At 45.5% G+C, this 26,492-nt stretch overlaps 2 protein-coding genes across 7 annotated transcripts in view; one reads left to right on the top strand and one right to left on the bottom strand.

Annotated features, from left to right (window-relative positions):
- Window positions 1-14,477, top strand: part of Sdccag8 (SHH signaling and ciliogenesis regulator SDCCAG8) — a 196,834-nt gene extending 182,357 nt beyond the window's left edge. For all 6 annotated transcript variants that reach the window (XM_021231888.2, XM_040738916.1, XM_005078161.4 and 3 more), the window contains 2 exons: window positions 6,771-6,897; window positions 14,157-14,477. In XM_021231888.2, coding sequence (XP_021087547.1) covers window positions 6,771-6,897; window positions 14,157-14,186 — 157 coding nt within the window. In that variant the 3' untranslated portion in view covers window positions 14,187-14,477. The remainder of the gene's footprint in view (window positions 1-6,770; window positions 6,898-14,156) is intronic.
- The window catches only part of Akt3 (AKT serine/threonine kinase 3), a 208,823-nt gene continuing 196,448 nt past the window's right edge, over window positions 14,118-26,492 (bottom strand). Inside the window, exons 13-14 of the mRNA XM_005078162.4 lie at window positions 25,491-25,593; window positions 14,118-19,439 (exon numbers count right to left, since the gene is read on the bottom strand). Coding sequence (XP_005078219.1) covers window positions 19,354-19,439; window positions 25,491-25,593 — 189 coding nt within the window. The 3' untranslated portion in view covers window positions 14,118-19,353. The remainder of the gene's footprint in view (window positions 19,440-25,490; window positions 25,594-26,492) is intronic.

Genomic DNA, 26,492 nt, shown 5'->3' with positions numbered 1-26,492 from the left:
CTGCACACACCGCGAGCCGGGTTCCACACTCACTTCCCATTCTGCACACACCTCGAGCTGGGTTCCACACTCACTTCCCATTCTGCACACACCGCGAGCTGGGTTCCACACTGCTAACAGTATTCTCTCATCTGTCTTGTTTGCTCACCCACATTTTTGTGTCTCTATGCTAGAACTCTCAGCACCAGGGTCTGGATGCTCTTACACTGGACCCAACCCGTGTTTGGAGTCAGGTTGGAAGCGTGACTCTGGCTTCTAGATGGAGAGCCTGAAATGGGATAAGTCAAGCCCAGGCTAATGCAGCCAGTGTGAATGGATTCTGAGTAGGTATTCCTGCATCCAAATCTACTGTTTGTTCCCTTATTTTAAGATTTTCAAATTCCAATGGTGACTGAGAGTGCTTAATTTGTATGCAGTACTTTTCTGAAACGGAATGAATTAAAGTACACTCACACTGTGAATGAAATCACAGGTCTCATAGTTAGTATAAATATTGTACACAGGTAAAGTTGTTTGCTCATCCTGCAGTTAAACAGCCGGCACCTTGCCCAGGGCTGGAAGTAGAGAGGCGTGAGATTGTTCCACCGTTGGGAGTGTCAATGCGCACTGGAGGTGGGGTGGGCAGTGACTGTCAGTGTGGATGGATGCTCTGGTCTCACTCTGCAAGGATGACGCAATGACAGTGAGTCTTGAAGGACAAGGACTAGGACAGAAGGTGTGAAGCTGAGCACACTGGTTTGTGCAGGACAGGAGAGAGGGGACATTTATTTTTGCAGAGGGATTGGGAGGGCTGGGACCCTGCTGTGTGAGGACATAGAACTATATGCAGGGACCAGACAATGAAAGGCCTTGCTACCAGGGCAAGGGCACATAACCCTAGAGTTGGAGCAGCAGTTTCCATTAAACAGAGACGTGATCTTGCATTCTAGAAAGACCCTTCTGGTCTAGCAAGTGTGGGAATTCTGGATTTGAAAAGGCAAGGAGAAGCAGAAGACCCCCAGGGGAAGGTGGTACAGAGATTTGGGGTTGTTGTCATATACCCCAGCTGGTGTCCACTTGTATGGCTAAGGCCAGCTTTGAACTCCTGATCCTGTTGTCTCCATCTCAGCTGCAAGTGCTGGGATTGCAAAAGATGTAATTTGGATGTGGAAGATTGGTCATCAGTCCAAATTAGGGGAGAACGGAAGAATAGGAGGAAGAGGCATGGAAGGTTAAAAGACACCTGAGCTCATATGGGCAGTGGCGGGGTGGGGCGGGGCGGGGCGGGGCAGAAGACGGTTAGATGACCATGGGATGCACAGCAGTATAAGAGGAACAAAGTGGGGGTGACCGGGGAGGGAACGAGTCCAGTGTGTCACGTAATGAGTTTGAGGCCGGTTGGACAGGTTGCTTGGACCTGGATATCAAGAGCTAAGCTACCTCATTCTGTGCCCCTGGAGCCAGGGGCTGAGATGAAAATGTGATGTGGAGAGTGCCTCTTCGATGCCATGGTGACTGCTGTCCCTTACACACTGGACATTCTTGTGGATGTTGTGGAAGAGAGCCTGTAGAAGGCATCAAGAGAGGGATGGTCCTCTTGGAGCAGCCCTGCCCTGGGGAACATGTGCTTGCAAATCAATGGAGGAGATATGGGGTGAAAGGAGAGAAGGCGAAGGAAACCAGGCAGCCCTGGAAGCTGTGGAACTGCTGGTGCTGCAGCTGTCCTATCTCTACTCCGTTAGTCCTGTGAGCTGCGAGTCTGATCCCTCCTCTGCTCTCATCTACACCTGAGAGGACGCGTGGGAACTGACTGCAGGGTGCTCAAACCCAGTCCCAAGGTGCTTGTCAATGCTACGCCTCACCCGGAGCGGGGGGGAACAGTTACAGTTGTTAGTTTTAACATCCGTGTGTTGTTTGAGTAGACTCCTCTCCCAGGGAAAGTGTGGACTTAAATTCTGAGTATTAAGAAGAGGAAGAGAGACCTGCTGGGGCCAGAACCTCCACAGGGAAGAGCTGTGGCCTTTTCAGGAAAAAGTCATTTTACCACGACACCAATGACTCAAACCAAACAAAAAAGTCAACCTTTCAAAACCAAACAAAAATCTGTCTGTGGGAGGCACCCAGAGAACTGTTGAGGACATGGATGGTGACCTGGCCGAGGAACAGGGCTGGCCTGGAGCAGTCCAGGTGGCACCTCACTAGGCACCCAAGCCTTCATGTCGCTTTTAGACCTCACAGCTCACATCTACACATATTCCCCATCTCCCAAACAACAGAGAAATTTAAGTGTATGTATTCCTTGCTTTCCCAGTATTCACAGCAGAGCAGTGTCTGAAGCCCAGGGCCCGCGCTGGCAGCCTGCCTTGCTGCTGGTCTGCACACGCATGCTCTCCCGGCCACTGGCTTTACGGAGCCGTTGTGCTCTGCCGCTTGTCCATCTTACTATGAAGCCTCGCATGGCTTTCAAAAGTGCAGTGTGGCCGAGCCCATGGTTGTTGGACCAATAGAGATGCCCTTGGCCCAGCACACAGAGGTCTCCTATGGTTTCCATCTGCATTTGTACTTCTAGAAGCCTGGGCTTCTTTGTTGTCGTAGAAACGGCTGTCCCTTACACACCTGAAATTCCTAGAGATGCCTCGGAAGAGAGCCTGTGCCAATGGCGCAGCACAGCAATGCTACCCCGAGTCTTCATCCTGCCCAGAGGTGGTGGCTGGTGGTTCTACACATGCAAGTCCCTAAGTGTGGGCTCTGACGGCAGGTCAGTATCTGCCTGGTGAAAACCAGTCTCCTTGCTTGTAGACCAGCCATTCTGTGACAGCACAGTTCCCCAGTGCCACAAGGTTCCCGGAACAAGGTGGAAGGTCAGTGGCCACACGTTGGTGGGATGAGATGAGAGCCTGGAGAACACACGTAGAACTGAGGTCTTTATCCTAAGAGCTCGTGGCTCTTCCTGGTGGTGTGGAGCACCAGCTGCTTGCAGCCTGGCAGGTGCCTTTCTGGAGGGGCCACCTTGTAGACACATTCCCATAGGCTTCTGGAAGGGCTTCCTTGTAAACACATTCCCATAGGTCACCACCCTTCTTGTTCTCTTCACTTTTGAACACCCTGTGGAGGAAAGGGCTAAAACCTTGAAGCCTCCCCATGTCAAAATGTCAGAATGGCCACTTGGGAAGAGCAGCAGGCAGGGGTGACCCTGTGCAGACACCCCAGTGGGGAGAGGGAAAATGCTGGCATCTCCAAAGGCTGAGGGGCTGTGTTTTTCTCCTGACTAGCATTACTCATCTCTTCATATCACAGCCTGTGAGCCAGGTGACTGAACCACCCATGCCTCAGTTTCCCCATCCTGAAAGTGGGACTGTAGCTCCCACCTCGTGGGCCTGTGGAGAGCACTAGGTTTTGTGTTTGCAAGGCATGGAGCACGTCACCCTGGACAGCGATGCTCAGTGAGTGGTGGGCTTGGCGTGTGCCTTTCCAGACCACACATTTGCCATCTTGTCCTGTGCACGTGTTAGAGCTCATCTCTTCACAGGCAACAGCACCTCCGGAGGGAAGGGTCACCTTAGCACTGGCACAACTGAGGTGGGGTAGGGCCCCAAGAGGTGGGGCTTACTGGGAGAAAGCTGGGTATTTGGGCACAAGGAGAAACAGGGCTCTGGCCTTTCGTGTCTGTCTCTGCCCACGCTGGCTGCTGTGAGGTGAGCGGCTTCCCCTGAAGCACACACCTGACCATGATCTGAAACCTGGGAAACCATGAACTCAAACCTTGCTCCTTCCAGGTGTTGATCTCGGTTAATTTGTCACCATCATGCAAAGCTTAAGAGCACAGCCTGAGTCTTAGGAAATGTTCGCCAGAGGTTGGTTGGCTTGGTGAGGTAGCCAAGCGGGCACTGCCTGGATTTGACTCCAGGGTCTGCCAGGTACGGTAGGATTTATGCAAGTTAATTAACCCATCGCGGTCAGCTTTCCTATCTGTGAAATGGGAGTGGTGACTCTCAGGTACTTCCAAGAGAAATAATTAGCAACCAGTGTGGGCTGTAAGTTCTGGGTTCAGCAAATGTTGGCGACTGCCAGCAGCTGTCAAGTGAGGTCATCAAAAAATGAGGAGAATGACCAATGCCAGGCTGAGGTCTGAAATGTATTCATCTATAGAAGTGTCCAGAAACTGCCTCTGAGTGATGGTAATACAGCACCCACTAACACAGTGCGGGCTGGGCTTGGCACTGCTTCTGAAATAACTTCCACATTAAAAGACGTTGGCTCTCCTGGCATGCGTGATGTGCTTTCAGAGAGCTTCCAGAGTGTATTTCCTCAAGACTTCTCCTTAACTCTAAATCCTGTCTGTACTTGTTTTCAGAAAAAAAAATGTGTAGTTTGGGGTGTTTTTAAGTTTCTGGGTTTGTTTCACTTCTTGTTGTATATGGAGTAACAGTATAGGTGTTGCCCCCAAAACAGAAGAGTGCACTTTTTTTAATGGAGGAAAATCGTATCTGAGAGCATCTTGAGGGAGAGTGATCAAGTTGGTTTGAAACTTTAGCCAAGTCTGGGGCAATGGTGTGAAGTCCGAACAACAGCTACTTGGGGGGGGGGGGGGGGGCGGCGGCAGGAGCATGGCTCGAACACTAAGCCAGTGAGTTTGACCAGCCTAAACAACAAAGAGGCTTGGGTAGAGGAATGCCTCCTTCCAGGGGACAATAGCAGGGTTTCAATGTCAGGACCTTACCCCTCCCAGCTGCTGCAGGAAGGCCCTATGTTCAGCCAGCACTGACTTTTGCCTCCCATGAGCTGCCGCCTCCACACAGGCTTACAGGTTGCTTACAGGTAAACCTCATGTTCTCAGAAGGAGAAGCCAAAACCCACTACCTCTGCAGGACTTAATCTGAGGGAAACCGCCTTGGAATTACAGTTAACCCCTTCTCAGTAAAACAAGGTTGTCAGTGGCCCTGTGGGAGCCACCCCAGGGGCTCGAACCGTGCTACATATGTGTAAACTGATTGCCTAGGCAGCGGCACTCCCAGGCAACACAGTCCACACAAGCTTCAGGCAGGTCTGTCCCTGGATTAGCACAGAGACTGACTGGTCCCCCAGAAAACCCTGCCCTTCAACATCTGACTGCCTGTGGCTTTACTCAGGGAAACTAGAGTTTTCCTTCTCCAAGGGCAGAGAAAGGATGTGGCAGACACAGACAGGAAACCCTTATTGGGCAGTGAGCCATTGCTCAGGTTTGATGGGGGCCCATGGAAGCCTGGGGAGGGGACACTGCATGGGCAGTGCAAGCTCTGTCCTCCCTGTTCTCATGGGGCACAGTAGGATGCCCCAGCTGAGAAACCCCTTGACCTGGTGTGAGCAGAAGCAGGGAACTCACCAAGTGTTGGCAAGAGGTGACAGGGCTGGAACTCTAAAGCAGTGACTCCGGCCAGGTCCAGTGTATGCAGATGAGGGCAGGTTATGTATACTATGCTCTACAGTCAGAGTGTGTGTGTGTGTGTGTGTGTGTGTGTGTGTGTGTGTGTGTGTGTGTGTGTGATAGTCATACTAGACTGTTGCCAGCCAGGTTTACAGAAATGCATTTTGCATATAGCCAGACTCTATCCCATTTTTAGTAAACAGTGTCCCAAAGCCTCAAGGTGTGGCTCTGCAATGCTGCCTGTGCTGGAACCCACCAGAAGCACTACTTGGGGAGAGCCTGAAGTGAGGTGTCTTGAGGCCGGCAGCTGCATGCAGGTGCCGCCAGGTGCCAGACTGCATTTGAAGTGCACATGGAGTTTGTGATGTCTGTGAATGTGCAAGGGGCTGCTGAGCAGTGTAGCTCCTGACTGTGGAGATGGAGGAAGAGAGCATGGTGCCTGTCTTTCCCAGTCTGGGTGGCAGCTTCACTCTAAATTTAACCTAGAGTTGCCCTCCGTGGGCACATGTGCTGGTGACTGCATGGGCTGTCTGTGAACAGATGAGGATAATGGCCGGAGTGAATTAGCAAGTCTGGGGAGGAGAGCCTATCAGCAGAACGACAAATTTAGGATCTCTGAAGACATCTGGTCAGCAGTGCCACAGCCTGTGACTGACAGGGATTATAATGGAAAAGCCCTTAGTCCAGTGTTTTCTGGAGCTTCACCCTAGCCTGAGGCAGGCTGCAATCTGCCCCTGCCCCAGCCATTCCCAGGTGAACAATGAAGTCATTTAGGCCCCTCATTTTTTACCTCTGCCTATGAGTCTAAGGCCTCAGCTTTTCTTCTAGACTCAACTCCCTTATGCGTCTTCAAATCATCAACACGTTGAGAGGACTGCTGCTTTCCTTGTCATTTGCTAGAAGGCAATCTGGCTCAGCAAATGCTGGCCAGTGGCCCCAGCATTCGCCAAGTAGCTGCCCTGCACTTGCACGTCTGTACTCTAGGGGCGTCCTCAGCTGCAGTTAGGTTTCTATCTCCATTGTGTTCCCAGCCCTATACTCAGGGGCGAGTCTAGTGGAAGTTGGGTTATTGGGGATGTGATCCCGATGGAGCTTTCCTGCCCTCCTTGAAGTAAGGACTTCCTTTACCATGCATGCCGAAACAAGGGAAGCTGTCTTGCCACAAACCCAAAGTGATACAGCTAAGTAATTGTGGGCTCAATGCAGGTTAACTAATCATGGGCTGAAACTTTAGAAATACATAAGCCCAAATAAGCCATTTCTTCCTCAAGGATTTTTTTATAGCACTGGAATGTTAACATATACAACTGATGGAGCGAATACTTGCCAATCTCTGTTTCTCCAAAGCAACCAGCTCCCAGAACCCACCTCCAATTCTCTTCTGCAGACTCAGGCAGCTGGACAAGCATGGCCAGGCCACAGCCCAGCAGCTGGTACAGTTGCTCAACAAGCAGAATCAGCTTCTCCTGGAGCGACAGAGCCTGACGGAGGAAGTGGACCGTCTTCGAGCCCAGGTAGGGTGGGGAGACCCAGCTGCAGCCCAGTGGCCTAGTGTAGAGTGGGAATGCACACAGGGAGCACTGTGGGGCAGGCTCAGGGCAGCCCAGGGCCATGTGAGAGCATACCTAAGGCTCACCATAGGGCAGCCTAGTGCAGCATGGCAGCCCACGTGAGCCCTCCTCCTCCCCTCTTGTAGGCTACACTGTTACAGACCCAAATCCTGCTGATCACATGGGCTATGTATGTCATAAGCTGGAAGGGAGGGCCTGCCAGTTGAGATGAGCATGGAAAAGTGTGAGCTGAGGCTTGTCTCCCATCGACTTTGGGCACGTGTCACCTGGTCATATCAAAGGCAGCCACACCATGCAGCGACACCAGTGGGGAAGACAGAAAGTAGGGGTGCCGAAGCAGCAGTGGTCAGTTCTGGCACGGGGAGGAGACAGCTGTGAACCTGCCCCCAGGACTGGAGGACTGTAATAGAAGAGGTGTCCCCCTACGGGAAGGTCTCGTGAGTGGAATCACATGTCCTATCCTAATTCAGTAAATTCAGTAACAGTTGGTCTGGGGTGGGGAATGGTGGCAGAATGTCTAGAAGTCCACTATCTAGAACATGCACTCACTGTCCAGTTAAGCAAGCCAGCAAGATTGATACTATTGTCTCCATTTTGCAGATAGGGAAACTGAGGCTCAAACAAGCATATTCAGCTAGCAAATAGGGACACAGCAAATGGAACCTAAGTCTGACTCCAGAGCCCAAGCTGTCCCCATTCAGGTTAGATAATGGCGGAAAAGAGTCCAGGTGAGTTGGATGGGTGGCACAAAACCCCTGTTCTTCTCAGGGCCAGAGAGCAGAGAGGGTGTTTGTTTGTTTGTTCTTGCCCCATCAAGCAATTTAAGATAAAGAGGTAACTGTTGAACTTGTGAGTGGCTCCTGCCATTAATTGGGATTGCACCCAGAGACTTCCCATGGCATGTGCTTGCTATGATTAGTGGGGAAGCACTCAGTGCCTGACACTCAGCCTGTCCAGTTCCTCTATAAACAGTTGCAAAAGGAGCAAAATTGGACACGAGGCAGTGAGTAGAAATATGGACAGGAAGGCTAGAGGGGTACAGGTCAGGAGGGTATGACTACACTATACACGACAAATGCCTAGAATGTGGAGAGAGACAGACAGACAGACAGATAGAAGAGACAGAGAGACAGAAGAGAGAGACAGACAGAAGAGAGACAGAAGAGACAGAGACAGACAGACGAGAGAGAGACAGACAGACAGAAGAGACAGACAGACAGAAGAGAGACATAGAGAGAGACAGAGAGACACAGAGAGAGACAGACAAACAGACAGAAGAGACAGAGAGAGACAGATAGACTCAGAAAAGGAGATGGGAGGGGAAGGAAGAACAGGAGAGGAGAGGGGAAGGGAGATTCTGGTGACCTCTGACACTCCAGGGCATATCTGGAAGCAGGACCCAGGAGCCCCCACAAAAGACTCCATTGAAGATCTTGGCCAAGTCACCCATGGCTCTCTTCTGGACCAGGAAAGCTGGGTGTATTAGGGTAGTGTCATACTCATAGGGACTTCAGGGACATAGTATGCTGAAGTATCCCATACTTGAGGTTACCTTCTCTCCTTCCTGAAGTGACAGGACCATCTTCTGACCAGTACTGAGTCCATCTCTCAGCTGAGGAACCTGAGTTTGGTTATAACCCAGGTCTGTTAGCAGATCTGAGAGAGATCTGACTAGTCAAAGTCAACAGAGCAACTTTTAGTGACTTCACTCTTCTGTTACATGCAATGAAGAACAGGGACCCATGGCACGAGTAAGCCTGCCCGTCTGGACTTTAGGCTCTCCTTAACATACACTTGACCTTTGGATACTCATCTGCCTTCTTTACAGCCACACAGACCTCAACATGGAACAGAGGTGGTTAGAAGCCTTTTTCCTGGACCTTAAAGGCCTGAGAATTGCCAAATTCATTGCAGGATTTGCACAGAATGCATTTAGAAGAAAATATTCCAGGAAAAAGTCTTTTTCCCCTTGCCAGTGGCCACAGAAATGGCTTGTCTGCCTCTTGCTCTGATACTGGCCTATCTCCGGAGCATTTCTGAAGGGCTTTTTATATTGAAATTCTATCTTGGGAGTTATTTTAAGATGACCAAGATGAAAGAAATTTGGCAGAGGTAATGTTGGCTCCCAGTAGCACATGCTGGGAGCAGTTAGAGAGGCCAGTCTTTACAAGCTCTGCGCTCAGCCTCTAAACCCAGCCTACCTTTTTGGCACAAGTGTTGCCTTGGTCTCTGTGTTGGCACTCAGTGGTCTTTGTGATGCATTTTTGTCTAGAAATAAACATGAATTTTAAAGTAAGTTTTCAAAGGAACCCTTGAAGTAAGAAGGCCAAAGTTTGACTGCCTCTGTAACTGGTAGGGGAACATGGCTCCTGATGGATCTGGAGGAGCAGTTTACAATGGCCTTTGTGTCCAGTGTAGCAATGGTGAGGGCTAAGGCTTCCATTTTCTCAGCCTGGATGAATTTAGCTTAACTTTGCATGTCAAACTCTGGAAAATCTCTGTCTGCACAGCACCCAAAAGAGAACGAGCATTTTCTAACATACAACCACTTGGGAGGATAGTGACGTCCTTCACATTGGCTCTATGTCCTAAGTCCTGGCCTGTTCAGAGGAAGAATGGTGGGCTCCAACAGGAAATGCCTTGTTTCTAAGCCTTGATTATTCTAAATGGCTTCTGTTTAGATTTTGAGCCACACACAGCCTCATGCCCATGGAGTAAACCAGTCCTGGTTGTGACCATGTGCCAATGCCACTTCCGGCTGCAGAGTTTACATAGATGCTGGGTGGCAGGAAAGTCACTGTTGAGAACACAGCTGGTCTATAGTGTTCCTCACTCCGGAATGATTGAAATGGTGGCTCCTGACACACATTAGGACGAGCTTTTTAAAAGTGGCCTCTATTTGGGCATGGCCAAACTCTCCTGACCTTATCCTGGTGGTGCTGGAGTCTTCTCAGCCTGACTCTGATGTGAGGGCGTCCCAGCCACCCATTCTCTCTCCTAGGCCAGAACTGCCATAGTAGTAGTGTGGAGGTAGCTTATGGGTGAGGGTCATTAATCCCAGGAATACTAGGCAAGGTTTGACAGCTTGGAGCAGGGTCAGGGGTCAGCAGTCCAAGCCCAGAGACTCTTAACATCTGTCCAGGAAGGGTGGAGCCAGCTGGTGAGGAAATCAGAGGCTGCTCTTGGGTCAGGGAGAGAGAGAAGAAAGCACAAATGGTCTGTCCTCCCATCAAGATGAGTTTGTGAGTTACTGGGTAATGACTGGTTTCCGCTGCCTGGCATCCACCAATAGCTGGCACCCTGAGCAGGCTGCCTGTTCAGCCCTCAGCATTCAGTCTGGGGGGATTCCCCTTGAGTCCCTTCTTATGAATCACTCACAGTTTAGAAAACGTCTGAAGCTGCCGTGTCAGTGGTTAATCAGTTGGCCCTATGACTTTTAAGCATTCTTGGCAGCGAATTTACTTTCTAATTTGATTTAAAGTTGTGCACGGATCCAGCAGCCATATGTGATTATATTCAAGATCATTGACATTATCTCATTACATCAGAGGACTCATTGAATAGACTTGAAAACAGGCATGAGAGGCAGATTCCAGGGGAGGAGAGGCCTGCCTGTAACTAGCAGACACAGGATAGAGCTCAAGTGAGGATGGCCCAGACTCACGGGCTCGTAGGGAGCTGGTAGCCAGAGTGGGGATCTAGAGGTGGTTACTCTTAATTTGTCCTTCCTAGAGCACAGGGGACTTTGCCTCGCTGACTTCCAGGGCCCACACACAGTTAACTACCTGTAAGACAGATGGTGTCTTATGAATAGAACAGAAAATACACCAAATAAAATAAATTACAAAGCCTCCTCCTAAACCAGAATTTTTTGGAAAGAATTCTAAATAGATGAAAACAAACAATTTGATTTCAACCAAATTGTTGTTTTTTTGTTTTTATCCTGATTTTCACCCGAATTGTCAGTCTCAAAAATAAACACTGATACATTCCCAGAAAATATTTTTCAAATAAAAACTGACTCTGTTAAAGTTTGCCCTGATTCTTTCAAAACTGTGTACAAGACACTGTCAACCAAAGTGACTTGCATATTTTTTTAAATCAACTTGAACATATGCAGCTAAGATGTCACTAACTCCCTGCTGCTGGGTGTTTTTAGAGAATGACATAAGACCCTGGGCTGCATTTCTAACAGAAGGGGTTGCAACCCTCACAGCAACGGCCCCAGCAGCTGAAACAGCATGCACTTTGCTTAGCTGTTCATCTAGGCACCGCATGTTTCAGTAATACTGAAAAGCACACTAGGCTCTAAGGCAGGCCTGCTGTAACAACTCATTTTGTCCAGGAAAGTGTAGGTCCAGAATAAGAACAGTGGATGAAAAATGCTGAAATTTATATTGCTACTGATGTATTTGCTCCTCTATTGCTTTCTGAGTTAGACATTACATGTAGCAATATAAATTCACAATCAAGTTTTTAAAGGGAGCTAAATATTTTAATCCAATTAGACAAGTGAACAAAACACTGAATATTACATGCAGTGGAGATAAGTGGTTCTTGCCTTTAAAAGACTGTAATTCCGTCACATTGCAACCCCAAATGTCAATGTTGTCTTCCTTTTTAACGCTTTCAAACACGATGCAAGCAGAGGCTCCACTCCCTGCTGTTGGTGACACTGTGTGTCCTTTGGGAATTCTAAAATTTATTTCCCATGGAAGTAAGGTTCACATGAAACAGACACTTGCCCCCGTGCAGAGCAAGAACTTAGGAGTGAGAAACAGACACTTTGGCCCTGGGGTAGTTGGGATGGATGGTTCTTAGAAGACGCCCTGCAAACCCTCCTACAAGGGTACAGGCATCCCTGGCCCACACAGAGCTGCCTCCATCACATGGGAGTTCTACCTTGTCCACAGAGGGTCAGCCTCTTCATCCTCTGTGCCTTCTCCTTGCTCTGGCTTCTGCAGAGCAAGGCCACACGCTTGGGTTCAGATCTTAGCTCTGTACCTCAAGCACAGGGTAGGTCCCATTTGGAGCCCAGTCCAGGTGCTACTCAAGTTCACAGAGTCACTGTCAACATCACAGTGGAATCATGGGGCCACCAGGGAATCATCTCATATCCTCCCAGGCAGATGGGAGAATATGGCCCAAGGAAGGTGTGATGTAATGGGGGGGGGCAGGTGAGGTGGCAGCAGGGGGAGATGGCTGTCAAAGGCTCATGTTGCAGTTCCAAACTACAAACATTCCTTAGACACACATCATCTCTTTTGGACTGAGGCTACAGAGGCTGTGGTGCTGAGGACAGAGATTCACATAGGTAACACCCCTGACAAGTGATTGCAGATGTGTCAGACAGAGATTGTAACTCACATTTTTTGTGTGTCTGGGTAACTGTGCAAAATTCAGGCAGCACTGAAAAATGTCACTCTAGGAGACAGTGTGGCAGCGATACACTCAGGCCAATACTTACCTTGTGCCAGAGTACAAGGCTTAAAGATGATGCTTCAGCAGCAGTAAGGATGCAGAGTGTATACCCAAACAGAGCCTGACAGGGGAGGGACAGTCCCTTTGCTCCAGGAGCAGGTGACTTCATATGCTCCTGTTTTGCTTCATACTGCGTCATCACAGGAGGTTGTCCCCACTCACAAGAGTCAACAGGGAGCCCACTGATGACACATCAGTAGATGACCTTGGAGCCACAGGCACTCAAAGGACTGAGAAATGCATTTTCTGGAACTGGACTAATAAAAGACCCTGCTGCAAGCTCCGCTGGGCCACAGGAGTCTATGCCACCGTCTGCACTCCAGCAGGGATTTTCTGTCTTCTGAAATGTGCCCATCATGGTTCGTGCTGGTCCTGGTTCAGTCACCCACTTTCTTGGGTTAGAAGCTCTAGTGTCTAGGGACCCAGTATACCAGGCAGCTTGTCCTGTCTAGCTATTCTCAGAGCACTGGGGAGGGCATCCCAGCAAGTCATTCTCAGAACCAGTGTCTGCTTGCTCAGTGAGGGCTGGTGTCAGCTCTAATGGAGACCTCTGTCTGCTGATTACAGTTGGTGGCAGGCTTTGGTTATGGACAGATATCCCAAGACCCCCTGTGGAGGAGTCTGAGAACAGAGCTCCCACAAGCTCGGATAAGCTCCTCATCTCTAACTTCATGCTGCTTGCACTGACCTTGCCTTTTGTGGCAGCCCGACCTGCATTCCCTGTGGAAACCATTCTGTTCACATAACAGTTAATTAAAACTCACTACCATGCCATTCACATTGTAACATCTACCTGAAATGCACACATGACCTTTCCCAGGGAGGGAGGGAGGAAAAGAAAGGAACAAGGAGAAAAGAGTTATTTCCAATGTCTTACTCGGACTTCCAGCTTAGAAATCCCCAGCATGTTTTCATGGCTTCCACCTGGCGTTAGAGTCCTCCTTTGGATTCTAGCTTTAGTCACTGAAGCTGGGTGGGCCCTGGCTCTGCTCCATCATCCTGGCCCAGTGGAAACCACAGACAGCTCGCCTCAAACTCACACAGCACTGTAGCTGGTCATCTTCCACTGAAGGCACTGCACAACTAGGGAGGCATCTGATATACCTAAGTGTGGTATGAACTTGTGTACAAAGTCAGTGTAGTCATTGGGTAATAGTATTCAGCACTTTCCCAACCCTCGGTTCTCCACATACAAATAAGTAAGTGCAAAATCTTAGAAATGAGACCTCAGTATCATGGGTCCCACCTTCCACAATGTGGGTGGAGTGTCAATATGTAAAATGCATCTATATATGTTACAAGAAGCTACAGGTAACAGAGGCTCTTTTTTATTAGTCCATATAGACTTTGGCTGACATCCTAATTTTCCCCCTACTTTAAAGCCCAATATAATTTCAGATCTGCTTTCTAACAAATAGTTGGGCCCACAGTCATAATATAAACCATTCTTAGAGGTATATGCAGGTCTAGAGTAAAGGCTGCTTTCAGAAGGAAAGCATTGGAGGTACATAACCTGCTACAACACAAAACAGACTTTCTTTGGCCTCTGGTGGCAAGGAGGCACAAACTTTCAATACAGTTGGCTACATACATTTCCACATATTTAGCAACAGAAACCTTTTCTTCAAAACTTCAGTAATAACAGCTGATCAAACTAGCAAATGAGAAAACAATACCCATGATCTATTTAAACTTACTTTTTATTATCATTTTTTTTCCAGTTACCCAGCATGCCACAGTCTGATTGCTGACCTGGATGAAACAGAGTGAAATAAATGATTTACAAAGAGATATTTACATTCATCTGATTTGTACTTAATGTGCCACAGTGCACCGAAACCTCCCCAGGGAGACACCACCTGGGACTGCAGGGGGGCTGGTCATCATGCCATGGTCTGTCCCTGTGCTACAGACAGGGAGTGCTTCAGCATGAACTGGCTCGGGCTAGTTGGAGTGTGCTCAAAACAGCTTCAAGTCACTGATTTATGTTGTCTCTAGAGTATGCACGGGATTAATAAAAATGACCTCTCTTAAGACGTGAACTGTTCAGTTTCCTTTTCATTTTGTAGCAGTGACAAATAACACACCAAAGGCACATGTTTTAAGTTAGCCAAAGTGTACTGAAGACCACCTCTCCTGCTGCCATCCACTGTTCTTCCCTTTAGTGATATGAAGACTATGTATACCTGTCTGCGCTCAGGAAGCACTCTGCATTATTCTTTTCCATTCTCTGAACAACACAAAACAGCCCCCCCTCCCCCAAAAAAGGCATCTTTGGCTCGATGGTGTCAGATTTTAGTCTTCAATAGCAGTATTTGAGAGGAGCCTAAAAACAAATGTATGTGAAATTAGAAAATTTACTTAACAGTATATCAAATATCTGTACACAGATCATATTTTTAGTCTAAAATAGTATTTCTACTATACAGTCAAGCCCTCAAATGCTTTAAAAGAATACAAATGGACACTGGAAGGTCAGGGGTAGCTCAGTGGTAGAACATTTGCCCAACATATGAGGCCCTGGGTTCCTTTCCCAGCACCACGGAAACAAAACAGAACAAAGAAAGCAGGATGCTGAGACGGTCGTGGTGTTTGAGGGTGGGGTGAAACACTAGGGCAAAGAAGGCTGCATGTGGGACAAGCCCAGCTTCCTCCTTCCCCAGCCAGCAGCCCGTCAGCAGAGGCCTGGCTCCCACATGCTCAGCCCGCCCTCACAGTCATGCAGCTTAGGCCATGGAGGTGGTGGCATGACAGTACATGGGCCATCCTCGTCTCTGGGGCATGTCAAAGGTGCAAGCCTCAAACACAACTTCTGAGTCTAAGTTTCTGGTTGCATCAAATATGCTAGACATAAAACTGTCATATATTTTAACTGTCCTCACTTCTATTTTATGTATACCATGAATAAATTATACAATATTCTAAAAATAGCACCTTTAGAGAGTTATAGAGGTCACTTTATTTCAGCCTCCTGGATCTGTCAACCCCAGTTGATTTTGAGGACAGCACATGTAAAAATGTCCCCAAATTTCGCTGTGAGAAATACACATGCATGTCTGACAAACTGGTCTCAAAAGTCATGCCTCTCTCTGTTGGACAAAGAACAAAGCCAAGTTCTACGATTATAGCTTATGAGGTAAAATCAGAAACACGCCCCATCCAAAATTATTCAATGTAATTGAGACATGCTGGCCATCGGTTACTCATGTCTAAGTTACAAACTGCCATAAGGGTTAAAGATGATACACTTGCAAAGGAAGTGTCTTGAGCAGTGTTATCAGGAAGACATTAGTGATAAGCTACATTCCTTGAGAAGTCTGGGTCCACACCGTTTCTTATTAAGACCTTTGAGATTGGTCTGCAACATATTCTGTCTCTGGCATCCTAGTAGATGTGTCTTGAAACCTAGTGCTGTCGTCAGGGACTCCTCTTCTAGCCCTTCATCAGTTTGTAAGAGCATGCTATTGGCATTTTGCTTTCATAAAAATAACCCCGTATGTGGTTTCACTCTAAGATGAATTTACCTATTTTCCTGTCACACCTTCATACAGGGTTGGTTAATACCGGCTGGGGCTATAAACTTTTTTTTTTTCAGAAAGAACAAAATTTAATTTTCTGAAATTACAGAGCCATATCCAACAACAACAAAGAGAGAAGTAGCAGATTGACATAGGGCTTTATTTAATCTGTCTGTATGAAGGAAGTAATGTATGTCCCTAAAAGATGCCTGTGAGATACTAAGAGTGTACAGTGTACAAAGCCAGTTTTTTGTAGTAATTTCATACCCTATGGGTCATATATGTAAGAAAACGAACGTCTGTAGTGTGACCAGCAGTGACAATGATACAGCATCTAGGTAGCTGTGCCTGCTCCAAACCCTTAATCAGATGACCACATCTTGCATGTATCTAGCAGAACTAGAAAGTCAAAATGTCACAAACTACAAATCTACAGGGAGGTGACTCAATGACCAATTCAGAGGTTTTCTTTTTATTTAAATAAATACTTTACATTTCATGCTTGCCTGTAATGCACTACCAGGAGCAAGCTAAGGGAACTGGGGTGTAGACAGTACAGACAGTAGCAGCAAAGTGTGTACACTGAGGTGTGGCAGAGACCCTGCAGTTAGTGAGGGATGGAGAAGCATGTGGCCCGTGAGAAGAGTCAGGCGTGGGAAATGGAAACAATACTGGAGTAATGCTATGTTGTCAGCATAGAAAGCAAAACTGTGAGCAACCCTGCCAGCAATCTGAGCAGAAGTGGCCAGTTTCCTTCAAGACAGCCCTGCGTGATGACAAGAGGTTAAGCTGGGGTTGGTAGGAGGTGGAATCACAAAGCCAGAACTGCATTCAGACATAATGATTCTGGGTTCCAAGCCATTTCAATTGCCTGAATCGTAAGCTTAGATATAGGAATCTCCTCCACACACCTCTCTTTTCTGTTCTACTTCTGCCATTTAACTGACATCTGGGGTTGCAAGGAAAAAATTCTTGAAATCAAAGCCAAGAACACGCCTGCTGTGACACTCAGGGAGCCTGGGATGGGAAGAGAAAGACCTTGAATGGCTGGGGACCAAAGGCCAGGTGTGAGGAATGGCCAGCCTGAGGCACTGTTAGTGCCCCCTCATTAATCTTTAGAAAGTACCCTTGGCCAAGGTCATGAAGTCACCTTAAGACTTGGGAGGAGAGACAGAACAAAAGAAGCTGTGTGCTTAGTGTACAGTGTCTGCTCCCTCTGAAGGGTAAGTGCTCTGAACATCACCCAGGCTCAGCTTGCTTTCATCCCTCTCACATTTCTTTCTTGCAGAACGGATGCAAGATAACTTAAAGGACATACCATCTAATCTACTTTCCTGCCAATGTGAAACATTCAACATAATTCTAAGTAGGAAAAAAGACTACAGATGTAAGAATGAACATCTGTTTAACTTCCTACTCCATACTAAGGATAAACTCACTCAGGTAGAAACATGAAAAATTGGGACAAAATCTATGTCTGAATCCATCTTAGCTGCCTAAGTAAATGCCCTTTACACCCAGCAGTCCCAGCGGCTAGCCACTGCCAGCAGCGGCTCTGCTTCCCCAAGTCTGAGCCTAGAGGCTGAGGCTAAGACATGTGCATGAGAACATGACTTCCTACTCAAAAAGACAATGCAGTAACACTACTATGTCACGCTGTAGTCTTCCATTTGGGAGCTGTCAATAACTAGAATACATCTCCATGAACACTCCTGGAGCAGATGCCCTCCTGCTTGCTGCAAGATAGGCTTTGATCCTTGCACTCCATAGTCTGCTTTGGAAAAATGTCAGCTCCTAGCACCAAAGGGTTTAATCTGAAGATCATCATTAATGAAGGAGAAAGATGAGGTTTGCATACATGTCCCCTCTCAGTGAGAAATGTTTGGGATTGGGAGACATGAGTATGTACAGAAAAAGAAAAGCTAGAGGTGTTTTGTTTTGTTGTTTTCCCTGATGGCTTGATTCAGTAATGAATGTACCTTGATAAGAATAAACACACCAGCTTCTTATCCATTGCTACCTACCGTGTAAATATTTGTGATGTGTTCATTTTGCCAAGTAAAGTTCATTTCTTATCATCATTTGGGTCTCAGCTTTCTCCATTACCTTATGCCAGGCCATACTCCCACATCCACTCAAGTGAGCAATCATTAACATCCATTTGCTCCACCAACCCCTTGGCAGTGGGTAGTTGGAGATTTTCTCATTTCGGCACCAAGGGGTTAAATTACAGCATCTCTTCTCCCATAGCCAGATTCTAACCAACAAATATAATTCCAGAGCCTTACCAATTTTTTGTACAAAGGAGAAAAAGTGCATGATTCTAATGGGTGTGTACATTCCTTGCACGGTTCAAAAGAAACCACAGTCAATGTCCTGTGAGTTGGAGCTGCGTTTGCTAACATGACAATACAATTCTTATCACTAAAAAATAAATACTACTGTAATATAAACAAAATCATAAAAGGACATTCAAAGTTTTAACATCTGAGGAAAAGCTAATTCACCTATAACTGAAAGTAAAACTTTAAAACTGATAAGGCAAACACCTGTTCACCTTGGTGTATAGATTTTGGCGACAGCAGGATCATTATACTGTCTACATTCTTCAGCCATCAGAAGTGATAAATATCAAGAAGGGAAAAAGGTTGCCAAGCCCAGGGGGAAAATACTCTCTGGTACAACGTAGATCCTAAGACCCTCTAGGTGACTGCGCCTGCAATGCTTGGTACCCATTTGCCCATGAAGTCTGAGCGTCCATGATGACACTGGGCTTCCTCCACAATATCCAGCAAGAATTAAAATCGTGTATCTCATCAGCCCTTCAGTCCTCTCCATGCTTCCTAAGGATTTTCAGCCAAATATCAGCAGTACGCAATTTATGCACTGATCAGACATGCGTGCTAAACGCTTACATACACACACCACCACCCTTCAACAATTGCTTGTTCAGAAATATAAACTAAATCTTCTTAGTCTAATTAGTTCTTGATGTATCTTCTAGAAAGTTAAAAATGTACCTAGAATCTGTGTATCTCATTTAGCCTTCACTGCTAGGGAAAAACAAAAACTGAAAGATGACAATTGATGCACAAATGAACAATGGGCTCATGACTCCCAAAGATTGTAAAATTACTTCAGAAAATTGCTATAATAGTAAGACAGTAGCAGCAACAGCATGAGACCTTAGACTGAGATACAATTTCATGCAGAAACAAAAACTGGAGTGTCTGTGTATGTCTTCATGTGGGTGAAAGGTGGCGAGGGTGAAGACCCTTGGCTGGTCAGGGAGGTCAGAGTGCCCCTGCTATCTGTAAGAGCGAGGACTGGTGGAGATGTCCAGGAATCATTCTCTGTGACAAAGTCTAAGATGACAGTGGAGAAACAGAATGAAAGAGACTTATTCTCGTCCACTTGCAGAGTAGGAAAACTGAGGGAAGTGTGGCCGCCGCTCATTGTCCATGCAGTCCATGCCATCTTCATCATCTGTGGGTGGCAAACAGCTACTGTTAGTTAGGTACTGCAGTGTTATCCCTGAACAATATGCTACAGGTACAATACATCATAAACTTTAAAAAATGAGTTTTTTAAAAGCTATGATCTCTAAATGTACATGAACTACAAAGAAATAGCATTATAAACCATCTTTAAAACATCAAAATTTCAAGATTCAATACTTATAAGGAAAGTGTTACTAAAAAAACAAGAATTCTACTTTCAAGAATCATGTATTTCAGGAATATATGAAGTTCTAAATTTTAAGTCACAGAATTCTACAGAATCTAGGTCTTCAAAGTGCTTGTATTTTTTTTCTTCCTGGTGACCTAGTAAGACTGTAACCTAATCTTCTTTTAGTAGTATTAGTCAATATCTACCATCAATTAACTCACTACTCTCTATTTCCCTGTGATAAAACTTTAGAATAAAGAGAACAAGATAAAAGATGAAAGACAAAGGGCAACATTCAAGTCCTGATTCACGAGGGACAAGGGATTTGTAAGACATGGGGAGCAGGTACGAACTTGCCCCACTCTTTATCTCTATTTTCCTGTATGTAAAGGACCAGAAAGGACCATGCCTACTCCTCCCTAAGTGTTGTGTGGTAAGAACCCACAGTCACAGAGCTCTTCCTTGGGTGTGCAGAGCATTAGAGGGCTCCATCTAAGCCATGCCCGCTCATCTCCAAAGTCCACCGCATATTATCCTGCAATCAAGATGAATACGTCAGTACAGTCTTTTAAATAATGACTTGTTTTCATTTTTCAGTGTGTGTGTGTGTGAGATATATATATATATATATATATATATATATATAGAGAGAGAGAGAGAGAGAGAGAGAGAGAGAGAGAAGAGAGCGCTTATGAGCTTATGGGAAACACATGATTACAAGTATCCTCTGAGTTTAGAAGCAACAATCTCGTGTATGCTGCTGTATGCTGTTTAGTTTCTTGTCAGTTTGATATAAGCTGAAGTCATCTGGGAGAAGGAAACCTTCGTTGGGAAAATTCTGCCATAGGAAGGTCCAGCAGGCTGGTAGTACTGGGCAATATAAAAAGGCAAGATGACTAAGTCATGAGGAGCTACCCAGGAAGCTGCTCTCCATGGCCTCAGCATCAGCTCCTGCCCTCCAGATTCTTGCCATACCCTCCTGTCCTGACTTTCTTTGATGATGACTGTGATCAAGACATGTAAGTCAAAAAGTTGTTTTTGGTTCTGGTTTTCATCCTGACAATATAAACAAATTAAAGCACTGGAGCTAGAGGTTGTCAGCCCCCAATGTGGGACTAGGAACTAAACTCAGGTCCCCTGTAAGAGCAGCAAGTACTCTTAATTAGTGGGACATCATCTCTCACCAGTCTTACAACCATTATTTTCAAGCAAGATATTCCCATATCCTCAAATCCACTAAAGAGAGATATTTCCATTCTTCCTGTTTCCCAACCTCCCTAGGGAGTATTGATTTCATGCAATAACAGCAAGAACAGAGGCTATACTGTAACCCATAAAAGGCTCTGTTTTCATCTGAAAAATCAAAGGTTCTGTTTCTTTGTTTTGCGTTTTCTCCCCCTTATATTCTCTTCTTAATGCACAGGGACATCAGAAGTGAAACCGAATCACCATTAACCTAAACTTTTCAGCTTAAATGTACCATAAACTATTACTGCAGTAGGTAGAAACGCAGCATGTATAGTTTGTGTCGGACACTACACAAACTCCCCCTGCAAACAGACCACTACCTTGCCAGCATCTGGCTAGCAATTCTAGGTACTGTTGAGGTAGAGGGAAATCTGGGTTCAGAACTAAGTCAATCCCATGCATCTTCTAGATCAAATTCTTTAGCTGTCTGAAAGCCGGGAGGGGTTGAATGTATCCACTGTTGAGTCACACAGCATAAAATCTCTACAGAAAAGTCAGCTGAAGTCATAATGTTCCAATTCTGACATGTGCCAATCACATCTGAGATTTCTCCACCAGTTTTCCCCCACCAAAAGATTTATTTTTCTGAGTGTTTCTGCACAGCAATATCCAGACACTATGTGTGAGGAGGCTTTGTGCTCTTCTACTCTGGCTCCTGGCTATAACCAGACCTTGTCCTAAGCCCAGAAGGAATTTATATGGCAGGTGGTAGTCTTTCTTGGAGAGGGAGAGAATACTGCCGGGTGACCCCAGAGAATTAAGACAGCCTCCACTGTCACTTCATAATACATACCACAAATTATGAATAAGAACAGATCTGAGTCTACAGTCTGACTGTGAAGCCCCAACACTTGTATCCTTTAAAGCTACCCGCTCCAGCTCTTGTCTGATCCATCAGGGCTGGTCACAATGAAGCTGGCTCTTTGACCTTGTCCAATTGAGATAGGACAGCAGCAGCACCATGGGCACCTGTGATGCCCCAGCAGGAGGCTGCAGTGCAGGGACCTGGAGGACCTTGCAGGTACAATGACAACAACAATGAGCGTACACGACACTGAAATCATCAACTCTACAGTTTGGCATCTGAATCTCTGTATCCAAGCAGCCTCAGACACCTGTGTTTCTCAGAACATTTAACAAATGTAATTAGACAGTAGTAAAAGTGACCAGATCTCTCTCAAAGAAAATTTCCTTTTCTGTGAGAGGAAAGCATAGGACCATTGATGGATGTAATGAAAGACAACACATTCTAAAATCTGTTCAATTAATTAACACCAGTTAGGACAATCTGGCACATTGCTGCAGCTGTTTGTAGGAAATGGAACATTTTGCTTTCTTTCTTAACTACTGATTTATTCTCAAAAATAACTTAAAATTTTTGATTTACAAAACCAAGGTGCCAAGTAGAAGACAACTGCTAACAAATGGCATTTCTATGGATTCTGAACCAAAACTTGGTGTGAGAGCTGTAACAAGGATACCAGAAAAAAAAATAAATAAAAGAAAAAGAAAAACTACTCTGTGTAATAATGGTTTATTGCCTCTTTTCTCTTCCCATAACAAAATCCTAGGACTTATGGACTGCCAAAATTAAAGCTCTTGCCTTGGTCCTTACAACCAAGAACGTCAGTTAATAGCCACTGGAGCCCCTCCCTTCTAACAGGAAGTTAGGACAGAGTTGGCCATCTTCCCAGTTGCCTTTCCATCCTAGAGATCTTGATAATGTGAGAGGAGGCCAAGCTGTATACTCTCCTAACCCTAGTCTATGGTACAGCCTGTCAGGCATGGTCCACACTGCCTGGGCTCTTGTTGCTGTTCTGTCTCTACTTCTGATGTCCACAGAAGTCAGATCCCCACAAGTTAATAACACCCACCTTGAAAATTATGCTAATTTTCTGTACAGCCTTATCACTCTAGAAAGGAACCCACCACCCTTCAAAGACACTGAGGCTTATATAAGCAGCATGGCCTCCTCTTGTGAATTAATGGAGGTGAGGAGATAGTTAAAGTTAGATTCCAGAAGCAGAGCATATAAAGCCTCTTCTTGTCAACAGTTCAGTGTTATTTCCGAGGGTTTAGGAACTGAGAAATAAACATACAAATTCTCATCAGGACAGCTGCCACAAGTTAAGAGTTCCAAATATGAAGACAGCAGGAGTTAGTTAAAGAGTCCTGGTTCATGACTCCTGAGGTAAGTTAATCATGAAACAGTAGCTAACTAACCACAAGAGTATCTTTTAATAGCTTCTAATTTCACTTAGTTGAGACTCTGTAGAATTTTAAATTGTTTTTGCTGTCTTTTTAGTCTTACATTTCTTCATGCTCATTCCACTTAGTTAGGGATTTACTATATTGGACCCATCCCTCACTTTTTCATGTAGATCACAAGGGCCAGTTAACCAGGTCACTCAAGGTTGGAGTCATCAAGAGACTTTATTTGTTAGGCATACACCAGAGAAACATGGGTTCTAAAGATTATCCCAGAGTCCCTAGGCTTCCTTGTCAAGCAGACAGTTGAGATATCTCAGAACTAGTAAGTAGCAGAGACAAGACATGAGCAGGCTGCCCAGCTTGGAGTCTTATGTTTTCACATTGTCTATATTGTAAATAGGGCTTTTACTTTTAACTTTCTGAAGTGAACTATCTACTCATGATTCATTTCCAAGCCCTACCCATTTCTGTTTTTTCCCAAAATCACATAATCAGCTAGCTTAAAAAGAATTCTCAAATGCCAAAAATTCTGTTTAAGAAGCATCTTGAAAAGGCTGAGACTGAGGCCAGAGCCACATCGTGAGTGCAGCTTGGTGGTAAGGCCCAGGCATGTTATTTCTGGATTCAGGAGGCCAAGGTGTAAAGATCCTGAGTAAAAGACCAGGCTAGGCTTTTGAGATTTCCCCCCAACCTACTTTCCAAAAAGACACCAAGCTCTTCCTATCCCAGTGTAGACTATGGATGCCAACTGGGAGGAAAGGAAGCCCAGATAGCCACAGAAAACTGAACTGTGCTAAGAGCAGGGACCCTAACTGTTCCAGGCCCCAGTCACATTTTATATTCCCTTGTTTAATAAATACTCATCAAATATCTATCCTGGGCTAGGCATCTATCCTGGGACCTGTGACAAACAGTTATTAAGTCATGAGAACCTTTCAGTAATATTATGTTACACTGACAAAACAGATAACAAATTAACAAGAAAAATAGCAAATAAAGGCATCATCAACACAGAAGCATTACAGCAGAGTGGAGCTTGTTAAGAGTCCTTGTTAGGATATCAAAGGTGATTCTCTGGGTGAGAATGTGGATGTACACTGAAAAGGGAAGTCAGCAGAGAGCTTTACCCTGGGGAATGATGGTCCGCAATCAACCAGCCTTAGATCCAAACAGCAGAGTCCAGTGAGAACCCAGGGCAGGTATTTCTCTTTGTCTGTTCAGCCACTCACTGATGCTTCCCAGCATTTTGAACAATTATATTGCTATAATTCATCTTGGAGCCAAAGACCAAGGCCTGTGCTCATAATTTCTACTCAGGTAACCCTTAGCGAATTGCCTGCAACTCCACAGGCTTTTGAATAGTCTCTAACTTCTTAGTGATCCTGAAAGTCTACCAATAGCATATGTGGCTCACTTTAGCATGTGGGCATCTTAAGCATTCGACTGATGTCCAGGCTGAGCTGGTGAGCCCGGCTCCTAGCTGTGTGTGACACTGGACTTCAATGTCTTCACTTAAAAGAGTTAAGCCTTTCTTGGAGAATCTAAAGGCACAAAAGAACCAGAAGTGCACATATGTACACGCAGACATTTCCCCTCAGGGCACAAATTCTCCCGAGTGCAGGGCCACGGACCCCAGATGAGTCCTAGTTTGTGTTTCAACAATAAAATTAGTCAACCATGACCACTATGGGACTAGAATTTCATTTTCTCTTTTCTGTCTCACAGACATTCAGTGTATATGAGCAGCACCAACCAAAGCAGAGACAAATGCGCAAACAAAGGAAAAGAAAGACAGAAATGCTAAAGGGCGCTACACATGTATGCCTGAGATTCTTTTAGCTTTGCAAATATCACCTCAAAACTCTACTCTATCCTCATTCTTCATCAAAACCAACTTACAGCATTTCTTGGAGTACAAGGCATATATTAATGTATACAGAATGGCATGAAATGGTGTATGAACACACAGCCTAATGCATTTGTCATTTAAAGTATGTGCACAAAAATAACAAACAAAACTGTGTTTAAAGATATTACTGTTTAAGGAAAACCTAGTTTTAAAAGTAAAAAAAAAAAAACCTAAGTAAGGAGGAGGCAAAACTAGCATAATGCTGATAATATGCTGTAAGGAAACAAGGTCTGGGCTAGGGAATGCTCCCAACAGGCAGTAAAACACTGCTAAGACAGCAGGGAGTGAGGAAGAAATCTGTAATTTGGCCTCTAACTGTCCTACCCAGGACTATCCCTCTTCCTGCTGCTCGGCTATTCCCTCACAGGGAGCTCCTAATTCTTAACCGAAATGGAATAAAAGTCACAGTTGGATTTAATCTTTAAAGTAGCAAATGATTTTGAAGAGGGCTATTTCCAATTATTTTAGAAAGTTATCAACTGCCTAATATATTTACTTACATTTTTCAGGTGGTGTTATTGTAATAGTTTGAGCTGTAAATTCTTCATCAAAATATCTGGTATCTGTCTCAGATGTTACTTGAGGCTTAAAAGGAGGTACAAGCTACAAGAAAAAAGAGTACTGTCAATATATTTCAACTCAGGAAAACTTACGTTTAGTATATAGCTAGAGAGCAAACAATGAAATGAAGGCCGAGGTCACAGTGCGAGGTAGACAAGGTGCTTGGCTTTCTCTGTCAAAGGTCTAAAGACAGAGTAATAAGATCTTGGTTATTCATTAAAATTGATTATGTGAAACAGAACAGTGGGGAAGTCATAAACCACACTGAGGAGAACACTGTGCAGTTTGTACATTATTTGCTGGTGTAGAGCAGATATAGATGGGCCATCTTAAGGATATTGACCACAAGGCAAGATGGTAGTTCTTCCCAGGACAGCAAGAACTATCCTTTCCTTCTTTCCTGGTACTCAGCTCAATCGATTAATATTAAAAAATATACCTTAGCTGGAAGTGGTGGTGCACTCCTATAATATCAGCACTCAGAAGGCTGAGGCAGGAGGATCACAAATCCAAGCCCAGTTGGGGTATACAGTGAGACCCTCTTTCAAAACCAAAAAAACCAACTTATCAACAAAGAAAAGCAAAAGTCAACATAGCCGTTGTGTAAAGCACAGATCACACTCCACCTTTATAATTTGTAAAAAATTCTTTTTTGGAATAGGCATTGATGCCTACCTTTGCCTCAGAATCAGAATTCTTAGCAGTCTCTGAAGTTTGTGAGAAACTGCATCCACAGCTTTCACTCCCTCCTCACAAGCTATGTGTCCTGAAGGCAGTCTGAAGTAACTATGCTAGCAGTGACAGAGCTAGACTGAGTTTAAGTGGGTCCCAAAGCAGGAGCAGGGTCTGAAGGAAGCCTGATCCATGTTATCCTGTACTGGCTGTTAGTGCCCAGCACAGTGACAGGGTTCTTACTTGTCAGAGCTGACCCAAAAGGGCAA

This window comes from Mesocricetus auratus, unplaced genomic scaffold (genome assembly GCF_017639785.1).
Source record: "Mesocricetus auratus isolate SY011 unplaced genomic scaffold, BCM_Maur_2.0 Super-Scaffold_100676, whole genome shotgun sequence".
NCBI classification, from domain to species: domain Eukaryota; kingdom Metazoa; phylum Chordata; class Mammalia; order Rodentia; family Cricetidae; genus Mesocricetus; species Mesocricetus auratus.
Note: the sequence above shows the minus strand (reverse complement) of the source record. Positions and strands in the feature narration are given on the sequence as shown.